Genomic DNA, 17968 nt, shown 5'->3' with positions numbered 1-17968 from the left:
ACCTGATATCCTGACTGCTCTGGTCACACTGTTGGGTCTGTTACCACAACACAGACACACTTCGTGGATTTAGAGCGACACTAAAAAGATTTATGGGATGGCTCACTCAGGCTTTAGCCAATAAATTTTGGTACTGATAGTGGGAAAGTACTGATATCTGGAAATACAAACAGGTCCATAAGTATTTGGACAGTGCCAATGTTTGAAATTTTGCTTCTGCACCACAATGAAGTTGACATGAAAAATGAAGATGTGTATGTAGTGCTTAACTCAAGGGGTTTGTCAAAAAACATATTAACTATTCAGGAATTATGGCCATTTTAATGCACACTCCCTCCAATCTCTGAGGACGTAAATTGTTGGACAGACTAAATATTAGGATTATTGTTGCTACAAATCATCACTTTTTTAGATAACTTGAAACTAACATGAACATTTCCAATTCACTCAGTATGTCTTTGACTTCATTTATATAAACAGTATAGCACTGTATGGTGAATCTGGTAAAAGTAACTATCCAAAATGAGACAAGTGATGGAATCCACCAAGGCACATATAACTGCTGTGAAGGCGTTATAAGCTTATGTAGATGTGACTGGATAAATTAGAGGTAGTGCATCATCAGTTGAGACAGGAGGATTTTAATTCAAGAACACAGACATCTGGGGTTAAGTCTCCCATGTGTGTTCTGACAAATTGAATTTCATGTTGTCTTTTTGAGAAAACCTTTCTCTGTGTCACTCCAGCAAGAATTTGTGACTTGTGATGTCTAAAACATACAAAAGATTCACAACCCATCAGTTTCTCCAATCAAAGTCCCAGAAGCCAATAACTCCTTCAGAATGGTCTTGGTGGCTACCCTCACTAGTCTCTTTCTTGCACAGTCACTCAGTTTTTGAGAATAGCTGACTCCGGAAAGATTTACCATACTGCTTCTATTTCTTAACAGTTGATATGAATGAAGTGCAAGACATATTCAGTGACTTGGAAATGTTCATGTAGCTATCCCATGACTTGTGCAAAGAAAACTGGTTGTAAAAGTGATAATCTCACTCACACACTCACTCACCTTCAACCGTTTAGTCCAATCAAGGGTTATGGGGGGAGGGGGGAGCTGGAGCCTATCCCAGCAGTCAAAGGGCTTGAGGCAGGGTACAACCTGGACTAATCCAGTCTCACGGCAATTCATGGAACTGGGTTACGAAAACAACATTAATCTATGACTTTGTGATGGGGGCACGGAAATGGGGCGCTTTTCATAACAGGGCCACAAATTCATTTCGTGACAGGGGAGGACATGTGGGGTGAAGGGGGGGGTCAACATTTGGAGAGGGTAGACACAAACGCTATGGTTATGATTAGAGTTAGGAAAAGGGGAAGATTATGAACAGCAAAATCAAAAAACGTGTCACAAAAAACGGGTGCTTATAGTGATGGGGGCACAAAAAAAAAAAGTGAGACTGGGCTACCTGGACAAGATGCCAGTCTGTCGCAGGGCAAAGTGATAATCTGTTGAAGAGTAATATTTACATTCAGTTTGTTCAAATACTTTTGACTTCTTAAAATACAGCAACTGTATATAAATATGGTTGCAGTTCTAAAACAATTCGTGCAATAGTTTGGTTAAACCCTTTGAGTTAAGATGGAAGTCTAAACTACAAGCACATGTTGATTCTTTCCTTTAAACTCCATTGTGCTGGTGTACAGGTGAAAATGCTAAAAACCATGTCACTGTCCAAATACTTATGACCCATCCGTATCAAATTGAAGACATCCGACATGCCACTAACAAGAATATTTTACGTGTTGAGCAAAGCTAAAGAAGAAACAGCATCCTGTTCTCAAAAAATCGATTGCTGTGCCCTGGAGCACAGATTCTGATTGGTCTTTTGGGATTACATAGCTCTGTGCACATCTATAATTAATCGCGTAAGTGGCCGTCCTATCAGGTAGTGCGCCACATTCTCACATTACCAATGAAATTAGATTCTGGCATGAATAAGCATGAATAAGAAGCTTTGCGTGCACGATAATGGCATGAACGTGTGCACGGGGAAAGGGGGGGGGGTGTTGTCCTTTAAATGTTTACCATGCAACAGGACTGCACATCCCGAAGAGACGTGTCACAAACATGCATATCAACAAAACATGAATCAGATGAAATTTTGCTGATGATGTATGATTAATGAAACAGCAGATAAGTTGGAGACTGAAGGCAGAAACAGTTTATGTGGAGTTCTATTCCAGGCATTTGTTCAACCTTGGAACAGAGCAGTGGAATGGTTTTCCAGAGGAACTATGCAAATAAGGCCACGTCCCCAGGGAGGCACCGTAAATGGCTTCAACCACCAGCAGAATTTGAAGGTGGGGGGGGCGTCTGTGTGTAAGGATATCAAACACAATCATGCCTCCAGCAAATTGCTACCAAATTAGAAAACCACAAAAAAACAAACAAAGCACTGGAAACTTGTCCATGTCCATTCCACCACACTGACGCTGCAGTCAAGGAAACACCACCAAATCGCTCACTGCTGGTTCTGGGAAAGGATTTTCTCACATAAAGATTTGGCAAAGAGAGCAGAGATGACTGCCAGACAGGGATCCCATCACAATTCTTCAGCAGGGAGTCATAAGTTCAACTTCAAACTCAATCCAATAATCGCTTGGCTTTAAAATAGAGAAATGGGACGAAGACTGGGAATTAGTGAGGATACAGATTTCGCATCCTGGATGTCTGCCTGCCTGCCATAAGTCTACAGTGCATCCAGACAGTTTTCACTGTCCTGTATTTACCAGCCCTACAATGAAGCATGGTGGTGGCAGCATCATGCTGTGGGGATAATTTTCAGTGGCAGGAACTGGGAGACTAGTCAGGATTGAGGGAAAGATGAATGTGGCAATGAACAGTGACATCCTGGATGAAAACCTGCTCCAGAGCACTCTTGACCTCAGACTGGCATGGCAGTTCATTTTTCAGCAGGACACTGACCCTAAGCACACAGCCAAGATATCAAAGGAGTGGCTTCAGGACAACTCTGTGAATGTCCTAGAGTAGCCCAGCCAGGGCCCAGACCTGAATCCAAATTGAACATCTCTGGAGAGATCTGAAAATGGCTGTGCACCGATGCTCCCCATCCAACCTGATGGAGGTTGAGAGGTGCTGCAAAGAGGAATGGACAAAACTGCCCAAAGATAGGTGCACCAAGCTTGTGGCATCATATTCAAGAAGACTTGAGGCTGTAATTGCTGCCAAAGGTGCATCAACAAAGTATTGAGCAAAGGCTGTGAATATTTATGTACACATATTTTTTTTGTATGTTTGTTTGTTTTTTACTTTTAATAAATTTGCACAAAAAACACCCACATTGTCATTATGGGGTGTTGTGAGTAGAATTTTGAGGGGAAAAAAATGAATTTACTTAAATGTGGAAAAAGTGTAGCGCTGTGAATACTTTCTGATGCACCATACTTATCGACATCTGTTTCAAAGAAATACAAGATAAATGGGCAATAAATTAGATGTAAGAGCCAGGAAGCATTAACAAACGGAACGGTGCACATTTGTGTCCTGAATCAGGAGAGCTTCTGGCAAATACATCTGACTAGTCTTCCAAGAAATTCACTCTGATTTGACTGAACGCCCACTGCTCATCAGAACACATGTAAATGAAGCAACAGAACAGGAATGACTGCACCCACACTCGTAGACAGGGAGCACTGTGTGCTGTGGTTATTTTAGGGTTTAACTTTGTATGTGTTTCCGACAATAGAATGGGACTCGTCAATGGAATATGATTGGTGGTGCCGCTTTTCTCACAGGAAACAAGGCCACATGAGAACCAGCCATGTAAAATGCCATGGATTTCAGTCACACACAATGAGAGACTATATTCCCAAACACTTTGGTGTGAAGTAATGAACACGTATGAGAAAGATGATATTCAACACTGATGGAGGGGGACAGAGGTCAAAATCATCTGTGATTTTGTGAGGAGATGGTTTTTGGCACAGGAAAGGGTTAACTATATTTTGGAGATCATCTAGAGCTGGGTCACAATTTTTAAAAAATTTTTATACCCTACCTGTCTGTCTGTCTGAGGACAAGATAACTCAAAAACAGCTGGACGGATTTCCTTCCAACTTGTTAGGAACCAATGGGAAATGGACTGCATTTATATAATGCTTTTCCATCTGAATCAGAAGCTCAAAGCGCTTCATAATGGGGATTAAGAACCTTAGCAAAGGGCCCTTAGTGATTTTCCAACCTGATGGGGGTTTGAACCAAATATCCTCTGGTTTCAAGCCCACCACTTAACCACGAGACCATCACCTCCCCATCTTAATTTTGTATTTTTTAATATATTTGCAAACAAACAAACACAAAAACCCCACCTTATTTAATGTTGTCATTATGGGGTGTGGTGTGAGTACAGCTTTGAGGGGAAATAAATGAATTTACACCATTTTGGAATTAGGCTGTAACATAGTAACAAAATGTGGAAAAAATGAAGTGCTGTGAATACTTTCCAGATGCACTGTATCTCAAGGTGATTGAATTTTGTGGACGTTTGGTTAAAGATCAAAGTTTAAGGTAAAGGAAAAATGGTCTCAAAACCCTTTTTTGGTATATCTTAATAACCAAGAAGATTAGATGGGTGATCAAAAGTATATATTGATCAGATAAATATTTGTGATTGATTGTAAGACTTCACAGTCACACCTAAGACAGTCACACTCACAATCGTCTGTGTGACTGCAAAGTCATATGATGAAGTCACATGTAGTCAAAAACACCGTTACAAACATATACACATATATTTACTAGTACATAGTGTGTAGATTGTGTAGGGTGTGTAAAACAGATTCTTATGTAATCTCTTTAATAACATTCATGCTTTATGATGTCACAATGAAAATCATCACAGACACAAGGACTGTGCAATAAATAAATAAAAAGTTCACTGTCGTAATATTTTTCCAAAATGCTATATTGATTTTCTAAAGTATTCTCATGATGATTTTGTATAGTAAAATACAAAAAGTTAAACACAACATTTCATGTATATCCCGACAAATTTCCACACACGTGCAACAGGTATTTTGTGAATTAAAATGTCTGCCCAGAATTTCACAGCTATAAGCGCATTCTCGGCCACACGTTTTAAAAAACAAGCACGCAGTGTTTTGCAAAATACCCAACAAACTTCTTTATATGACACACATAATTTAAAAACCGAAAGTCTTTGTGTGTTTCTCACACACCCTGCCACTGAAACACCACACTCACTTACTAGAGGTCTCCACCTCTAGTAAGTGAGTGTGGATCGATCCTAATATCGATAATATCGATACCAACTCTGGTATTCATATTGAACGATCCTCGTGTAAAAAGATCAATACTCAAGCTTTTTTCTCTCCCGCACACACTGTCTGCTGCGCACATAGATTCATCAAAGTCTACTCTCTGTCTGCGCTGTGTCACACAACATGGAGCAGCGCACCCTTGTATTGTGGTTTGTCAGCCCTCTACCTCAGGAGATTTTGTTTTAAGTTGTGTTGAGTGATATTTTTTAAACAAAAATGTTGATTGTGATAATAAAGTATTTTGTTTGGAAAAATTCTATCGTAGGTCTTTTGGATCCTTTGGATCTATCAAGATTAAATATGAAAAAGTATCGGTATCGGTATCGATATAGGTGATACTGAGCCTGTATTTTGATATCGGATCAATACCAAAATTCCCGGTATTGTCCACCTCTATCACTTACCAATCACATGAACTCAAATGCACATGTGACAACATGTAACCAATCAGATCCCACAGAAATCAGAGCGTGATCAGCTTAAAGTGTAGTCATATGTTCTCCAAGGCGTGCACAACAATGGAGAACAATTTTGGATAAAATAATTACAGGAAGCGGTGTTGTGGTAAGAGAAGGAGCAAGAGGAAAAAGAGGCAGACCAGAAAGAGGAAGATGTGAAGGAGGCAGAGGAGGAGCATGAGGACAGAAGACAGGGAGTGGCGAGAGGATGGGCCAGAAGAAATATGATGGTTCTTACAGATGTGATCAGGGCTACTTCAGCTGACCAGGCCATCAACCACAGCTTGACCCTCTGGGATTCATCAGACTGTCAATGCACCATTACATGTGACCCTCTGGGAGGTGGGTTACAAGTTGCAAGCCGAAGTTGACGTAGATGTTCATTGTGATCCCAGAAAAATTTTCAGCATTCTTAAAATCTTCAATGTTCATGCTAAAACACCAGCAAGAGTTGAGCTCCGGTACCACTACGTCACCTACTGTGCTAGTATGCCGTTACTGCTCCTTTCACCTCTGCTGGCCTCCACTGGTAAACTCTGGAGGCTTGACTGTATGCGCCACCTCCTTTGGATACGTGTGCATGAAGAAATATGGAGAAATACGAAGGAATGTGTCGAACCTTTCTCGCTGACGCACCAGTGACGCAATCGGAAAGTTATGTCGAGTTTATATAGGCTATGTCACATGATGTCTCAAGCATTGAGCTCTGCCAAGCTGTGTTAATACTCTGCGGCATGAGCTCCCAAATGTGCCCAACCTCTGACAGCAAAAGTTGAACTACATCCTTTTGAAAGCCAGAGGACCGTCGCCAAATGTCAAGCTCCACCAGTAGAACATCACCCTGCGCTGAGCTACATCGACCTGCATTGAAGACAAGACATTTGGACCCCTGGAGCGAGCTTTCACAGAGATTTTTGTTCATTTGCCGGCGTTAGACACTTCACATTATAGTATGAATAGGGCCCTAATATAGGGTCCAACATCGCCCCCTTGACTTAACAAAGTGGTGGAGTGTGGCTCATAATGGAGAGAGTTGCAGAAGTAGTGAAGGTGGGCTCCTGGTGTCAGTGCTAGGATGGGGATTCTACAGTCTATTAAATTATTTCGTCATTTATTTTCAACTCTAAGTAAGTCATTCATCAAAGGCAGACAGACTCAGTTAGGACACTTTAAGATATTTTACCCCCTCATTTTGTGTCTCACACACACACACACACACACACACACACACTGTGTACAGTATGTCCAGTTAATTCTGTTACACTGAACCAAAAGAAAGAGTTGTGTGCACGAGTTGCCGTATCAACTGGTAAACTGAAATATTTGTAAATTTTTGTTTGCTTCCACAAACATACTGTAATTTTTCACGTGAGTGAGCGCAGTGGCGTGTTCACACTTCCATACATCAGTCGGAATAATATTGACTCGGCAGCCTCCAGTCACATGTTTTTCTCTGGTGACACGACCCTTTAAATGGGGTCAGTAGTGAAAGACGTCTGAGGGCTGTGCTGTGCGGCTGTGTGAGACCATCCGCGTTCATTTCAGCCATAAGCTTTGGATTTTCTTTTTTCCTGTTCGCCTACGAGCCCACTTATTCAAAAAGCAGGACATCCTGTGGATGGAGCAGCTGCCAAGATTATAGCAAACACAGGTGGTTAAACTTCCCTTGAGAAGTACAATTACATGTGCTGTAGTCACGGCTGTAGTATAGCTCACAAGTCTTGTAGTTTATATTTGAATATGAAGTTAAGTGTTGAAAAGAAAGACAGGTTCACTAACAATATAATATCTGAAATCATTTACATAATACTAACATGTTGCCCGTGGGGATCCATGTGTTCGAGATTGGGTAGTGTTTACAAAATAGGTAATAAATTATGCAAAGTTTCTGTAATGATTTTAAGTAAAGATGCACAAAATTAAAATGAAAAAGTGTTGTGAGTAACTGTATTTATTATTTGGCACATTTAGATGATGTCATGTTTTATAATATTTCCTTTGTTCAGAGCTTGTCTGGTTACCAGGGACTGATTAATGGTGATATCAGCATCCATTGTTCACTGTTGTTACCTAATATTGCTAATTTCTCCAAAAAAATATTTGTCTTATCAACTTTCTGTTTTCGTGGCATTCATCCTTGACCCAAAATACATAAGATTACCAAGCAGCAAATGTCAGTTCTCCCCAGTTTGTCCTTGAAGGAAGTTACACACGCGCACACATGTACACAGAGGCCACTTCACTTTAATATATAGAAGATGAACCATTTTCCTTTATATTACTATGGGGACAGTAATTTAACTTTTTCCTGTGACTCATCCAAACTGAATTCAAATAACGTCTTTCGATCTCTTAGTTCAGTGTACCTGCCAAATTGGATCAAAATTCAACTATAGCAGAAAAATAAGATATCAAAAACTAATCAAAACATACAAAACTTTAATAATTGCTTTGTGCTACCCCATCTCGCTTGCGCCGCGAGGCAGGGCATATAGCATCCGGGTTGTCCGTCCGCCCATCCTTCTGTCTGCCCATTTGTTCGTCTTGGCACCTTTTGCTCACAGAAACTTCATATTTGGTGGGTATTTGCCTTGGAGGAGTACTTTGCACGGGTTCGAAGGCCGGGGACCTTAACCTACTTTTCAAGGTCACCAGTGGTCACAACTGTCATATCCTTTGCTGCAACGTAGCTCGGCACCTTTTGCTCACAGAAACTTCATATTTGGTGGGTATTTGCCTTGGAGGAGTACTTCGCATGGGTTCGAAGGCCGGGGACCTTGACCTACTTTTCAAGGTCACCAATGGTCACAACTGTCAAATCCTTCGCCACAACAGTGCTCGGCACCCATTGCTCCCAGAAACTTCATATTTGGTGGGTGCATGCTTTGGAGGAGTACTTCGCATGGGTTTGAAGGTCGGTGACCTCGACCTACTTTCCCAGGTCGCCAATGGTCACAACTGCCAAATCCTTTGCCGCAACGTAGCTCAGCATCTATTGCTCACAGAAACCTCATATTTGATGGGTACATGCCTTGGAGGACTACTTCACATGGGTTCGAAGGTCGGTGGCCTTGACCTACTTTTCAAGGTCACCAGTGGTCACAACTGTCAAATCCTTCACCTGAAATTTGTTTGCCACAATGTACCTCATCACCTGTTGCTTGCAAAAACTTCATATTTGGTGGGTACATGCCTTTGAGGAGCACTTCCCGTAGGTTCGAAGGCTGGTGACCTTGACCTACTTTAAAATAATTACCAATAGTTGCATTTGTTCGAAGGCTACTGACTTTTTATGGTCACTGTTGGCCACATCTTCTAAATAAATATAATGTCAATCTCCAATTTTTCCACTGTGTGTCCCAGTTTACATCAAAGACATGAGGGTTCAACCAAACACCAACCCCACACATGTACATATTACTGCACTTTACATGGAAAATAGTATCGCGCGTGGGGCATTTTGTGAAGAATGTCTCTAGTTTATACTGGTTTGTGTCTTTGCAGTGCAGCTGGCTCAGCAGAAAAAGGAGTTGGGCTTCCAATATTTAGACTGGAGTTCCATTCCTGTTCACACTACCTGATGGTGTCCTTGTCTTTGTCTTAGTCCACCCAGCTGTAAATAGTTACCAGCCCTGTATCAGAGTGGTGTCCCATCCAGGGGGAATCATAGATGCTCATCTGTTTCACACTAAAGAATCCAAGGATGAGCACTGACACCAGTGATCCTCAGTGGCTTTACAGGATTATTTACTACTTCTTCCTTTTCTTCCTCCTTGGGTTTTCGCCCTTAAGTGGAATTCAACACACTGTGAATGTACTTGCGCTGTGCGCTTTGTTCCAGGCACTATAGATTGCTAATATTGGACACCTCTTGTCAGTTTTCCAGACAGATATTTGAAAAACTAAAGCTCTGTGTTAAATGTATTAAAGCGGTTTGTTTTAGAAACGTGTGGATCCATTAACCAGGAGGGAGTGTTTAGTGTTGGTTTGTTTAAGGGCGGCACACTGTATTATTTCAGTTTCCTCTTATTGTATTCCCTGTCTTCGGGATCACAAGGGTGAATGCTTTGGAACAACCCAAAGACAGGAACACATTTATGCACACATACAAAACTGTACATTTAAAAGTTTATTCAGGAGTCCAATTTAGTAGAGAAGCTTGAATCTTCGATTGGACTGGGTTGCTTGACATGAGGACGTTTCGCTTCTAATCGCAGAAGTTTCCTCAGCTAAAATTCTTGCTCTGGTAGTCTGACTTCTGTCTTGACTCTTGTAGAGAAAAATTATGTGAATGGTTTTGTCGATTTAATTCAGAGTCTCTACTTTGACATATTGGTGTATTACATAATGGAGCAATACTGGCAACGAAAATTGAAGTACTTTTCTTTAGTATGAGCAGTTTACACCACAGTTGTATCAGCAAATAATCAGTGAATCTGCAAGAAAGTAAAGCAACAATGATAATTGATTATATATAACTTCAAATTAGTGTTTCATAGTAATTACAGCTGTATCTTTAACCAACTCCTCGAAATAGTCATTCTAAAAGAATTTGACCTTTCAAATTCACCCAAGGCTATAAAGATCACATGACCAGTAGAAAAGTGGTATATGGCTTTGTGTTAGTGTTTCATAGTAGTCATAGGTGTGCCTTTACTAATTCAGTTCATTTTATCCATATAGCGCCAAATCACAACAAAACTCACCCTGGGGTGCTAAAGAATTACACAATTCCTTGAAATAGTCATTTTAAATGGTTAAGTATTGGACCAATTTTTTTAAACCTTGGCCTGTGACCTTAACTTTTAATTATTTTTGTTTGTTTGTTTGTTTGTTTCAAAATCAAATAATTTTATCCTCAACTGACCTTCAATCATTTCACTGAGTTTGGTCAAGTCATTTTCTTCACATGTGAACAGATGTGTAGACAGCACATAAGGCTTAAAACAATACCCCTCCATGCACCACCATGGTGCATGGGTGCAAGTATTTTTTGTTTGTTTAATTAGTATTATTAGATCCATTTCTGCATTGACATACTCAATATCAACATGTGGATCATGACCAGGGTGATGATGGTGACTTTGTAACATTGTATACTCATACAGTAGCAACAGACCAGAGTCTATGTTCTTTGTTTCTGAGCTTTTCGGGTTTGTCTGAGTAGAGCCAGCTGCATACAGGGCGGGTGAGACGCCTGACGAATACTGATAGTACCATGAAAGCCCTCAGTACTGATTCAGACATGCTGAAGTGAATACTGATCGCCTGTTTTGCTGAATCACAGTGAAGACAAACACAAGACAGAAAAGACACATAGTTGTTTCCAATAAAACAACTAAAATAATAACAGTGATACACACAAATCCAGTGTATCAAAAGTTAACAGAGTTATGTGCAATGTGACATATACAAGGCCGTTCTTTCACATAGAATATGTGAAAGAACCATCTTAACAAGCTTATTTACCAACTTTACAATGGTGCCCATGGCAACACAACTTCCTGTAAAGGTTGTGCCTCCTAAGGACAACAACAAAAGATCATTGTACACAGAGGCAGTATCCATTACCAGGAACACTGCCACAATATCTGCAGCAGTTCCGCACCCCACAGTCAATGAAACAAAAGTTATCCATACATAACCCCGTCATTATGTTTGACCTCGGCCACAGCCTCAAAAATGTACCTGACCTACAGCACATCACTTGTTGATATAAAACACTGTTGTTTTCTTGAAAAATTACCTCCTTCATTACAAAATTTAACTCGGATTTTTGGAAATTTCCAGGTCACAGTGGCGAAACTTTCAGGAAAACAAGTTAGCCGTAGCTTTACACATTTAACTTTACTACCTGCAGCAACAGAGGCAGGTAGAATTGTTCAGAGCAGCTGCTATTTGAGTAGCATTGCTTAAAGCATCCTCTATATGCCCTGAGGCCAATTGGTGCCCGTGCTTATTCTTGGATTCTGTAGCATTAAGCCTACGAAAACCTATGACTTCCCCTGGATGGGACACCAAGTGGAATGCAGCTTAGTTCCTCACCAAGGCACAGTGATTGACACAGTGTGGATGAAGTGTGTTGTACAAAGACAGACAGAAGTGGAAGTGACCTTTGAAAAAATTTGCACTGCTGTAGTCTGGCAGTTTGCTGAATCCAATTGACCGAGGGAATCCTGCACATGAGATTCCCATTAAAATCCCCGCACAAGGCTCGTAAACATCAGGCAATATTAAAAATGCAAATGTGCAGATGTGATTACATATGTATGCAGAGACTCGTCTATACCTACACACATTCACGTGTGTGTTCTATTCCTACGTGAGGTGCAGCCTACCTGATAGAGTGGCTGCATGACACTCCTGTGAGTGTGTCGAGATCCAGGCAGGTTCCTGACCTGCACACACAGTCGTTGTAGAGCTGTGGAAGCGACAGTCCACAGCAGACCCTGCTGAGTAAAGACCGACTCGTCTAGACCTAAGAAGACCGCCTCCATGACTGTACCCACGACTAGCACTCCAATGCAAGAAATGATCCTCTGGGCATCACATTTGCAAAACTTTATCTGCACAGGTGAGCCCTTCCAGGTAAAGTCCACTGAGGTCCAAGTGCTGAGAAGATGGTTTCTGCCTTGTTGTGTTCTTCATAGCTCTCGGAGATAATAACTGGATTATCTCAAGAGATGAGACTAAACACAGTTTTGCATTCTGCAAACTTTACCTCCTGAAGGTCTTGAGACTCAGTCCCACAAAGCTTGTGCTCGTCACTGACTCTCTCCATCTCTCCCTCTCTCTCTCTCGTCTCCCTGATGCAACGCTCTCTCTGTCTGGCGGGCCGAGTGCCACAAACACAAACATTCCCACAAAGGAAATGCCGCCTGGCTCGAGGTTTCCCACTGAACGACTTGCTTTTTAAAGCGATACTGCAGGTGGAAAGAGGAAGCAACCAGCCTGGTGCCAAATAACTTTCTGTCATTCCATCTCTGCTTTCAAGGAGTGAGGGATGTGCTCCTAGGCGCCACACCTTTTTAAACACATTCCAATCAGACTTATTGCACGTATGCCTGTTATTCTGAATGGGTGTAAAGTGCACATGCACAAGCATGAGTGCATACACGTGTCATTCACAGCGAGTGAAAAGAAAGATTATGACATTTGGTCTCCAAAGACAGAAGCACACTTCTTTCCAGCAGCACTGGGACAGTAGCCAGAACATTTGAAGGCTGGATGGAGAATCCTGAGCTGACCTATGTAATTCTTTTCCACAGTTACACGACCTGTGTGTAAAGAATCAGAGACAGTAAGTCTTACGGGGCTTATGGTACGTCGGCAAACTGTGGTGGGAAATGGACGTGAGTCCCCTAGAAGAGATGCAAGTACTAATACCAATACTTTTATTTGTAGAGCACATATCCCAGTACACCCTGGACAGCATACCGGTCTATCACAGGGCCACATATATAGACAGGCAAACACAGCCACACTCACACCTACGGTCAATTTAAAGTTTCCAGCTCAACCTGCATGGCCTTCTAAGTGGGAGAAAGCCAGAGCACCCGGAGGGAACCCACACAAGCACAGGGAGAACAGACAAACTCTATACAGAAAGCCCCAGGTGGGAAGCGATCCCTTCTTGCTGTGAGGCAACAGCACTAACCACTATGCCACCGTGCCGCACTTAGTTGTAAGATGTCCATCCAATGAGTTACAAACTAATTAAAATACAAACAAGGATTCGTGATGATTGTTGTGCCTTAACAGCAACAACTATTTTTTTATTTTGTTTGATGTCGTCACATGACGTCAGTGACAACAGATGTCTGATACAGATGTTAGCCCAAGAAGAACAGAACGCTATACCGTCTTTCAGTAGCTTATCTGGTTCCAGAGATATGGCCATTAATGTATTTTCATATAACATCTGATTTCAGCTTGACCTTACACCTATTACCTTGGCATGACCTGTGTTACAAGAGGATAGTCCACTGAGTTTATGCACCAATCTGGGCTGAAACTGACCTTTGTGTTTTAGACCAGGCCACTGATTTGATCATGATCTTTGACCTATGACCTTGAAATGAGTTCTGTTGCGAGAAGACAGTCCATTGAGTTTTTCCTCAGTTTGATTGAAATTGTCCATTGCATTTTCCAACTATCGCTATGGACAGACAAACAGACACAAATGGCCATTATAACATACTCTGTCTGCTTCATGGTGATACTTATAAAAAAGCAATAGAACAGACAGACAATGGTTTAGGACCACAAATAAATATAAGCGTACTAAAATCAGACAAATACACCAAGTCATCAACTAATTCTGAATGGCAAGAAAAATGTACAATTTTAATGTTTACACACATATATTTGCCACACGGAGGCAGCAAAACCTCCACATACAGGCTATGCCAAGCTCAGTCCCTGTATGTCTACCTGCCCATTTCTGCTTAACACTGCCACATAAAAAGCTCAATCTATGCTTTCTGTGAAAGTTACACGACCCCAATGTTAATATCTAGATATTTTGTGTTCCTCCAAGAAATTCCTGAACAAAATATGTGTCTGAAGGTTCTGTATACCCACATTTTTAAACTTTCCTTCCATTTTTCTCAGTCATGATCAATAGAGAATTCAATAACTCTGAACTGTACAGTCATTCTCCATCTTCTTACCAAATCTGGTCCATCTGTGAGTGGATTAAATGGCCTTTTTTGCTCAGTTTCACAGAGGGGTTTATGTCAATATAAAGAGTCACACTTTTGACTGTTGTGGGTTGGTGTACATGAAAACAAAATTGTCAATAAATGTCAATGTAAACATGAGGATGTTGCTCTAACGTCAAAATAATGTATGGAAGGATTATTATGTAGTCCTAAGTGGTAAAAGTTAGTACTATACAGGTGCAGAGGCCCATCAAGCAGATGCTTAACCAAGAATATCATAGCTGGAAGCAGGTGAAAGCCTACAGCTTCCCCTGGATGAGACGAGATTCTATCACAGGTTACTCCCAACTAAGCCTGCTAGCCATTCGAAGTGCATCCAGAAAGTATTCACAGTGTTTCACTTTTTCCACATTTTGTTATGTTACAGCCTTATTCCAAAATGGACTAAAATTAATTGTTTCCCTCAAAATTATACTCACAACACCCCATAATGACAACATCATTTTTTTTTAATTTTTGCAAATTTATTAAAAATAAAAAGTAAAAAAATCACAAGTCTCTCTCCTGTCTTAGCTTCACTGCACTTGTTGGCTGTTCCTTTTAGAATTGATTTTAAGATTTTGTTGCTTGTTTTTAAATCAATTCACGGTCAAGTCCCATTCTATTTATCTGATATGCTGTCATTGCATACTCCAGGAAGAGCTCTGCGCTCCGCGGACCAGAGTTTACTGGTCTGTCCCAGACCTAAGCTAAGGACCAGGGGAGACAGAGCCTTTGCTGTTGTGGGGCCCAAGCTCTGGAACTCTCTGCCATTGAATGTCTGACTGGCTCCTTCAGTTGACTCTTTTAAGACTCTTTTAAAGACATATCTTTTTGCACTGGCTTTTAATACAAGATGAGCTGAACACTGCCACATCTTTTACTGTCTTGTTGATTTATTTTGTTCTTGTATTTAACAATATAATTTTAAATCCTTTTATTGTACAGCACTTTGGGGCAGTGTTGACTGTTTGTAAATGTGCTTTATAAATAAACCTGACCTTGACAAGTACTTACTACAAGTACTATATAAGTATTCACACCCTTTGCTCAATACTTTGTTGATGCACCTTTGGCAGCAATTACAGCCTCGAGTCTTCTTGAATATGATGCCACAAGCTTGGTGCACCTACCTCTGGGCAGTTTTACCCATTTCTCTTTGCAGCACCTCTCAAGCTCCATCAGATTGGATGGGGAGAGTAGGTGCACAACCATTTTCAGATCTCTCCGGAGATGTTCAAACAGATTCAGGTCTGGGCCACTCAAGGACATTCATAGAGTTGTCCTGAACCCACTTCTTTGATATCTTGGCTGCATGCTTAGGATCATTGTTCTGCTGAAAGATGAACGGTCGCCACAGTTTCTGGAGCAGGAATTCATCCAGGATGTCTCTGTACATTTCTGCATTCATCTCTATCATCTCCCAATTCCTCTCACTAAAAAAACACCCCCACAACATGATGCTGCCACCACCATGCTTCACTGTAGGGGTGGTGCTTGGGATGGTGTCTGGTTTCCTCCAAACATGACACCAAACATGGTGGATTGCTGCAGAGATGGTTGTCCTACGGGAAAGTTCTCCTCTTTCCACAGACGAATACTGGAGCTCTGACAGAGTGACTGACCATCGGGTTCTTGGTCACCTCCATGACTAAGGCCCTTCTCCCCCAATTGCTCAGTTTAGACAGGCGGCCAGCTCTAGGAAGAGTCCTAGTGGATCCGAACTTCTTTCATTTATGGATGATGGAGACCCCTGTGCTCATTGGGACCTTCAAAATAGCAGAAATGTTTCTGTTCCGTTCCCCAGATTTGTGCCTCGAGACAACCCTGTCTTGGAGGTGTACAAACAATTCCTTTGACTTCATGTTTGGTTTGTGCTCTGACTAGGCAGAAGTGTCAAATCCAGCTTCAGAAAGTAAAAACCCTCCCATGTGTTGCTTCTACCTGTGCACCTAAAAAAGGTGATCTCAATAATTAGCTCATCCACGTGCCTGAAGAGCTGAACTAATTACAATCAGCTGGATTATTGGGAACATGGAACAAATATGTGGCTGGACTTTTACTTTCTGAAGCTGGATTTGACACCTCTGACTGTAGGACCTTATATGTAGACAGGTGTTGTAAAACTGTGAATACTTGCTAGATGCACTGCATAACTGGGTGGTCTAAGATGAAGTAGATAAAGTGTCTTCTCCAAGGACACAGTTAGGCAGTATGAAGCACACTCCTGGAATAAATCCCTGGCCTCCCTGGAATTCAAATCCATGTGTGTGCATCAGGCTACTTGTTTGTGCAGAGCAGGTGGCTCTGTGCTAGTGATGTCATGGACCGTAGTTGAGCTATGATCCATATGTATAACCCCAATTCCAATGAAGTTGGGACGTTGTAAAAAATGTAAATAAAAACACAATACAATGATTTGCAAATCCTCTTCAACCTACATTCAATTGAGTACACCACAAAGACAAGATATTTAATGTTCAAACTGATAAACTTTATTGTTTTTGTGCAAATATTTGCACAAATATCTTGCTTTTATTTGGAATTGTGCAAAGGTTTCTTGTTTTCATTGTTTAATTTCATTTTTAAAAAACAGAAACCAAGCTGATATTTTTTTCTGATCTGAAACATGATCCAATCCGTGACTAAAATCTGTGATCAAAACCAATCCAAGAGTTTTGTGATCTGTTACACCCCTGTGGTATAGGAGTTGGATTACCATCCTTTAGACCAGGATTGCAAAGTAGACAGTATAGTATAGTATAGAACCATTTTTATTGCTTTTTTAAAATTTAAGTTTATTTTAAGTTTAAGCCAATTTAAGCTTATCGCAAGGGTGAAAGAGGGCCTCATGTTTCATCCGAGCGAGCCCTTTGAGCACTGTTGAACCAGACTGGAGAAGCTAGTGCATATCTATATGCTTACTTTTACTACTCTCAGTCAGAGGCGGAACAAAGCGTCTTAAGAGAAAGTCATTATCACATGAGTATGCTGGAGGACAAGTCTGGTAAGGCATCAATAACAATGAGAAACTGATCATAATGAAGACATTATGATCAAAACAAGGCTGGCAAAAAAAAAAAATCTCTGTATAATGACAGTGAATATGAATACAATGGATACTATGGTGTGAAAATAATCAATAGTTATGACCCTAATGCAAGCACAGGAACATAGGTTCTTCCAGTTCATACCTGGTCAAAAATGTATCATAAAATGAACATCAACATCAAAACCTCTGTATTTGACAAACATGAATACCTACAAAGTTACAGAATGTCACGTTCTTCCAAAATGTCCTCAATGAGATTTCACAATTCAGTGTTTGCATGAACTGGGTGTTGGGTACCAGAGGCTTAGCTGTCTTTGTTGGCAAGGAAAGGATTACTGACCTTTACTTTATAGACAATGCTGTGATGTTTGTAGAATCAATAGATGCCCTGA

At 41.0% G+C, this 17968-nt stretch overlaps 1 protein-coding gene across 5 annotated transcripts in view; it reads right to left on the bottom strand.

Moving 5' to 3' along the window:
* Positions 1-17968, bottom strand: part of frmd4a (FERM domain containing 4A) — a 241423-nt gene that overhangs the window by 124610 nt on the left and 98845 nt on the right. For 2 of the 5 annotated variants that reach the window (XM_034176649.1, XM_034176648.1), the window contains exon 1: positions 12161-12628. The exons of the other annotated variants lie outside the window; for them this stretch is intronic. In XM_034176649.1, coding sequence (XP_034032540.1) covers positions 12161-12319 — 159 coding nt within the window. In that variant the 5' untranslated portion in view covers positions 12320-12628. Of the gene's footprint in view, positions 1-12160; positions 12629-17968 lie in introns of those variants that run through there. 5 annotated transcript variants of the gene reach the window in all.

This window comes from Thalassophryne amazonica, chromosome 8 (genome assembly GCF_902500255.1).
Source record: "Thalassophryne amazonica chromosome 8, fThaAma1.1, whole genome shotgun sequence".
NCBI lineage: Eukaryota > Metazoa > Chordata > Actinopteri > Batrachoidiformes > Batrachoididae > Thalassophryne > Thalassophryne amazonica.
Note: the sequence above shows the minus strand (reverse complement) of the source record. Positions and strands in the feature narration are given on the sequence as shown.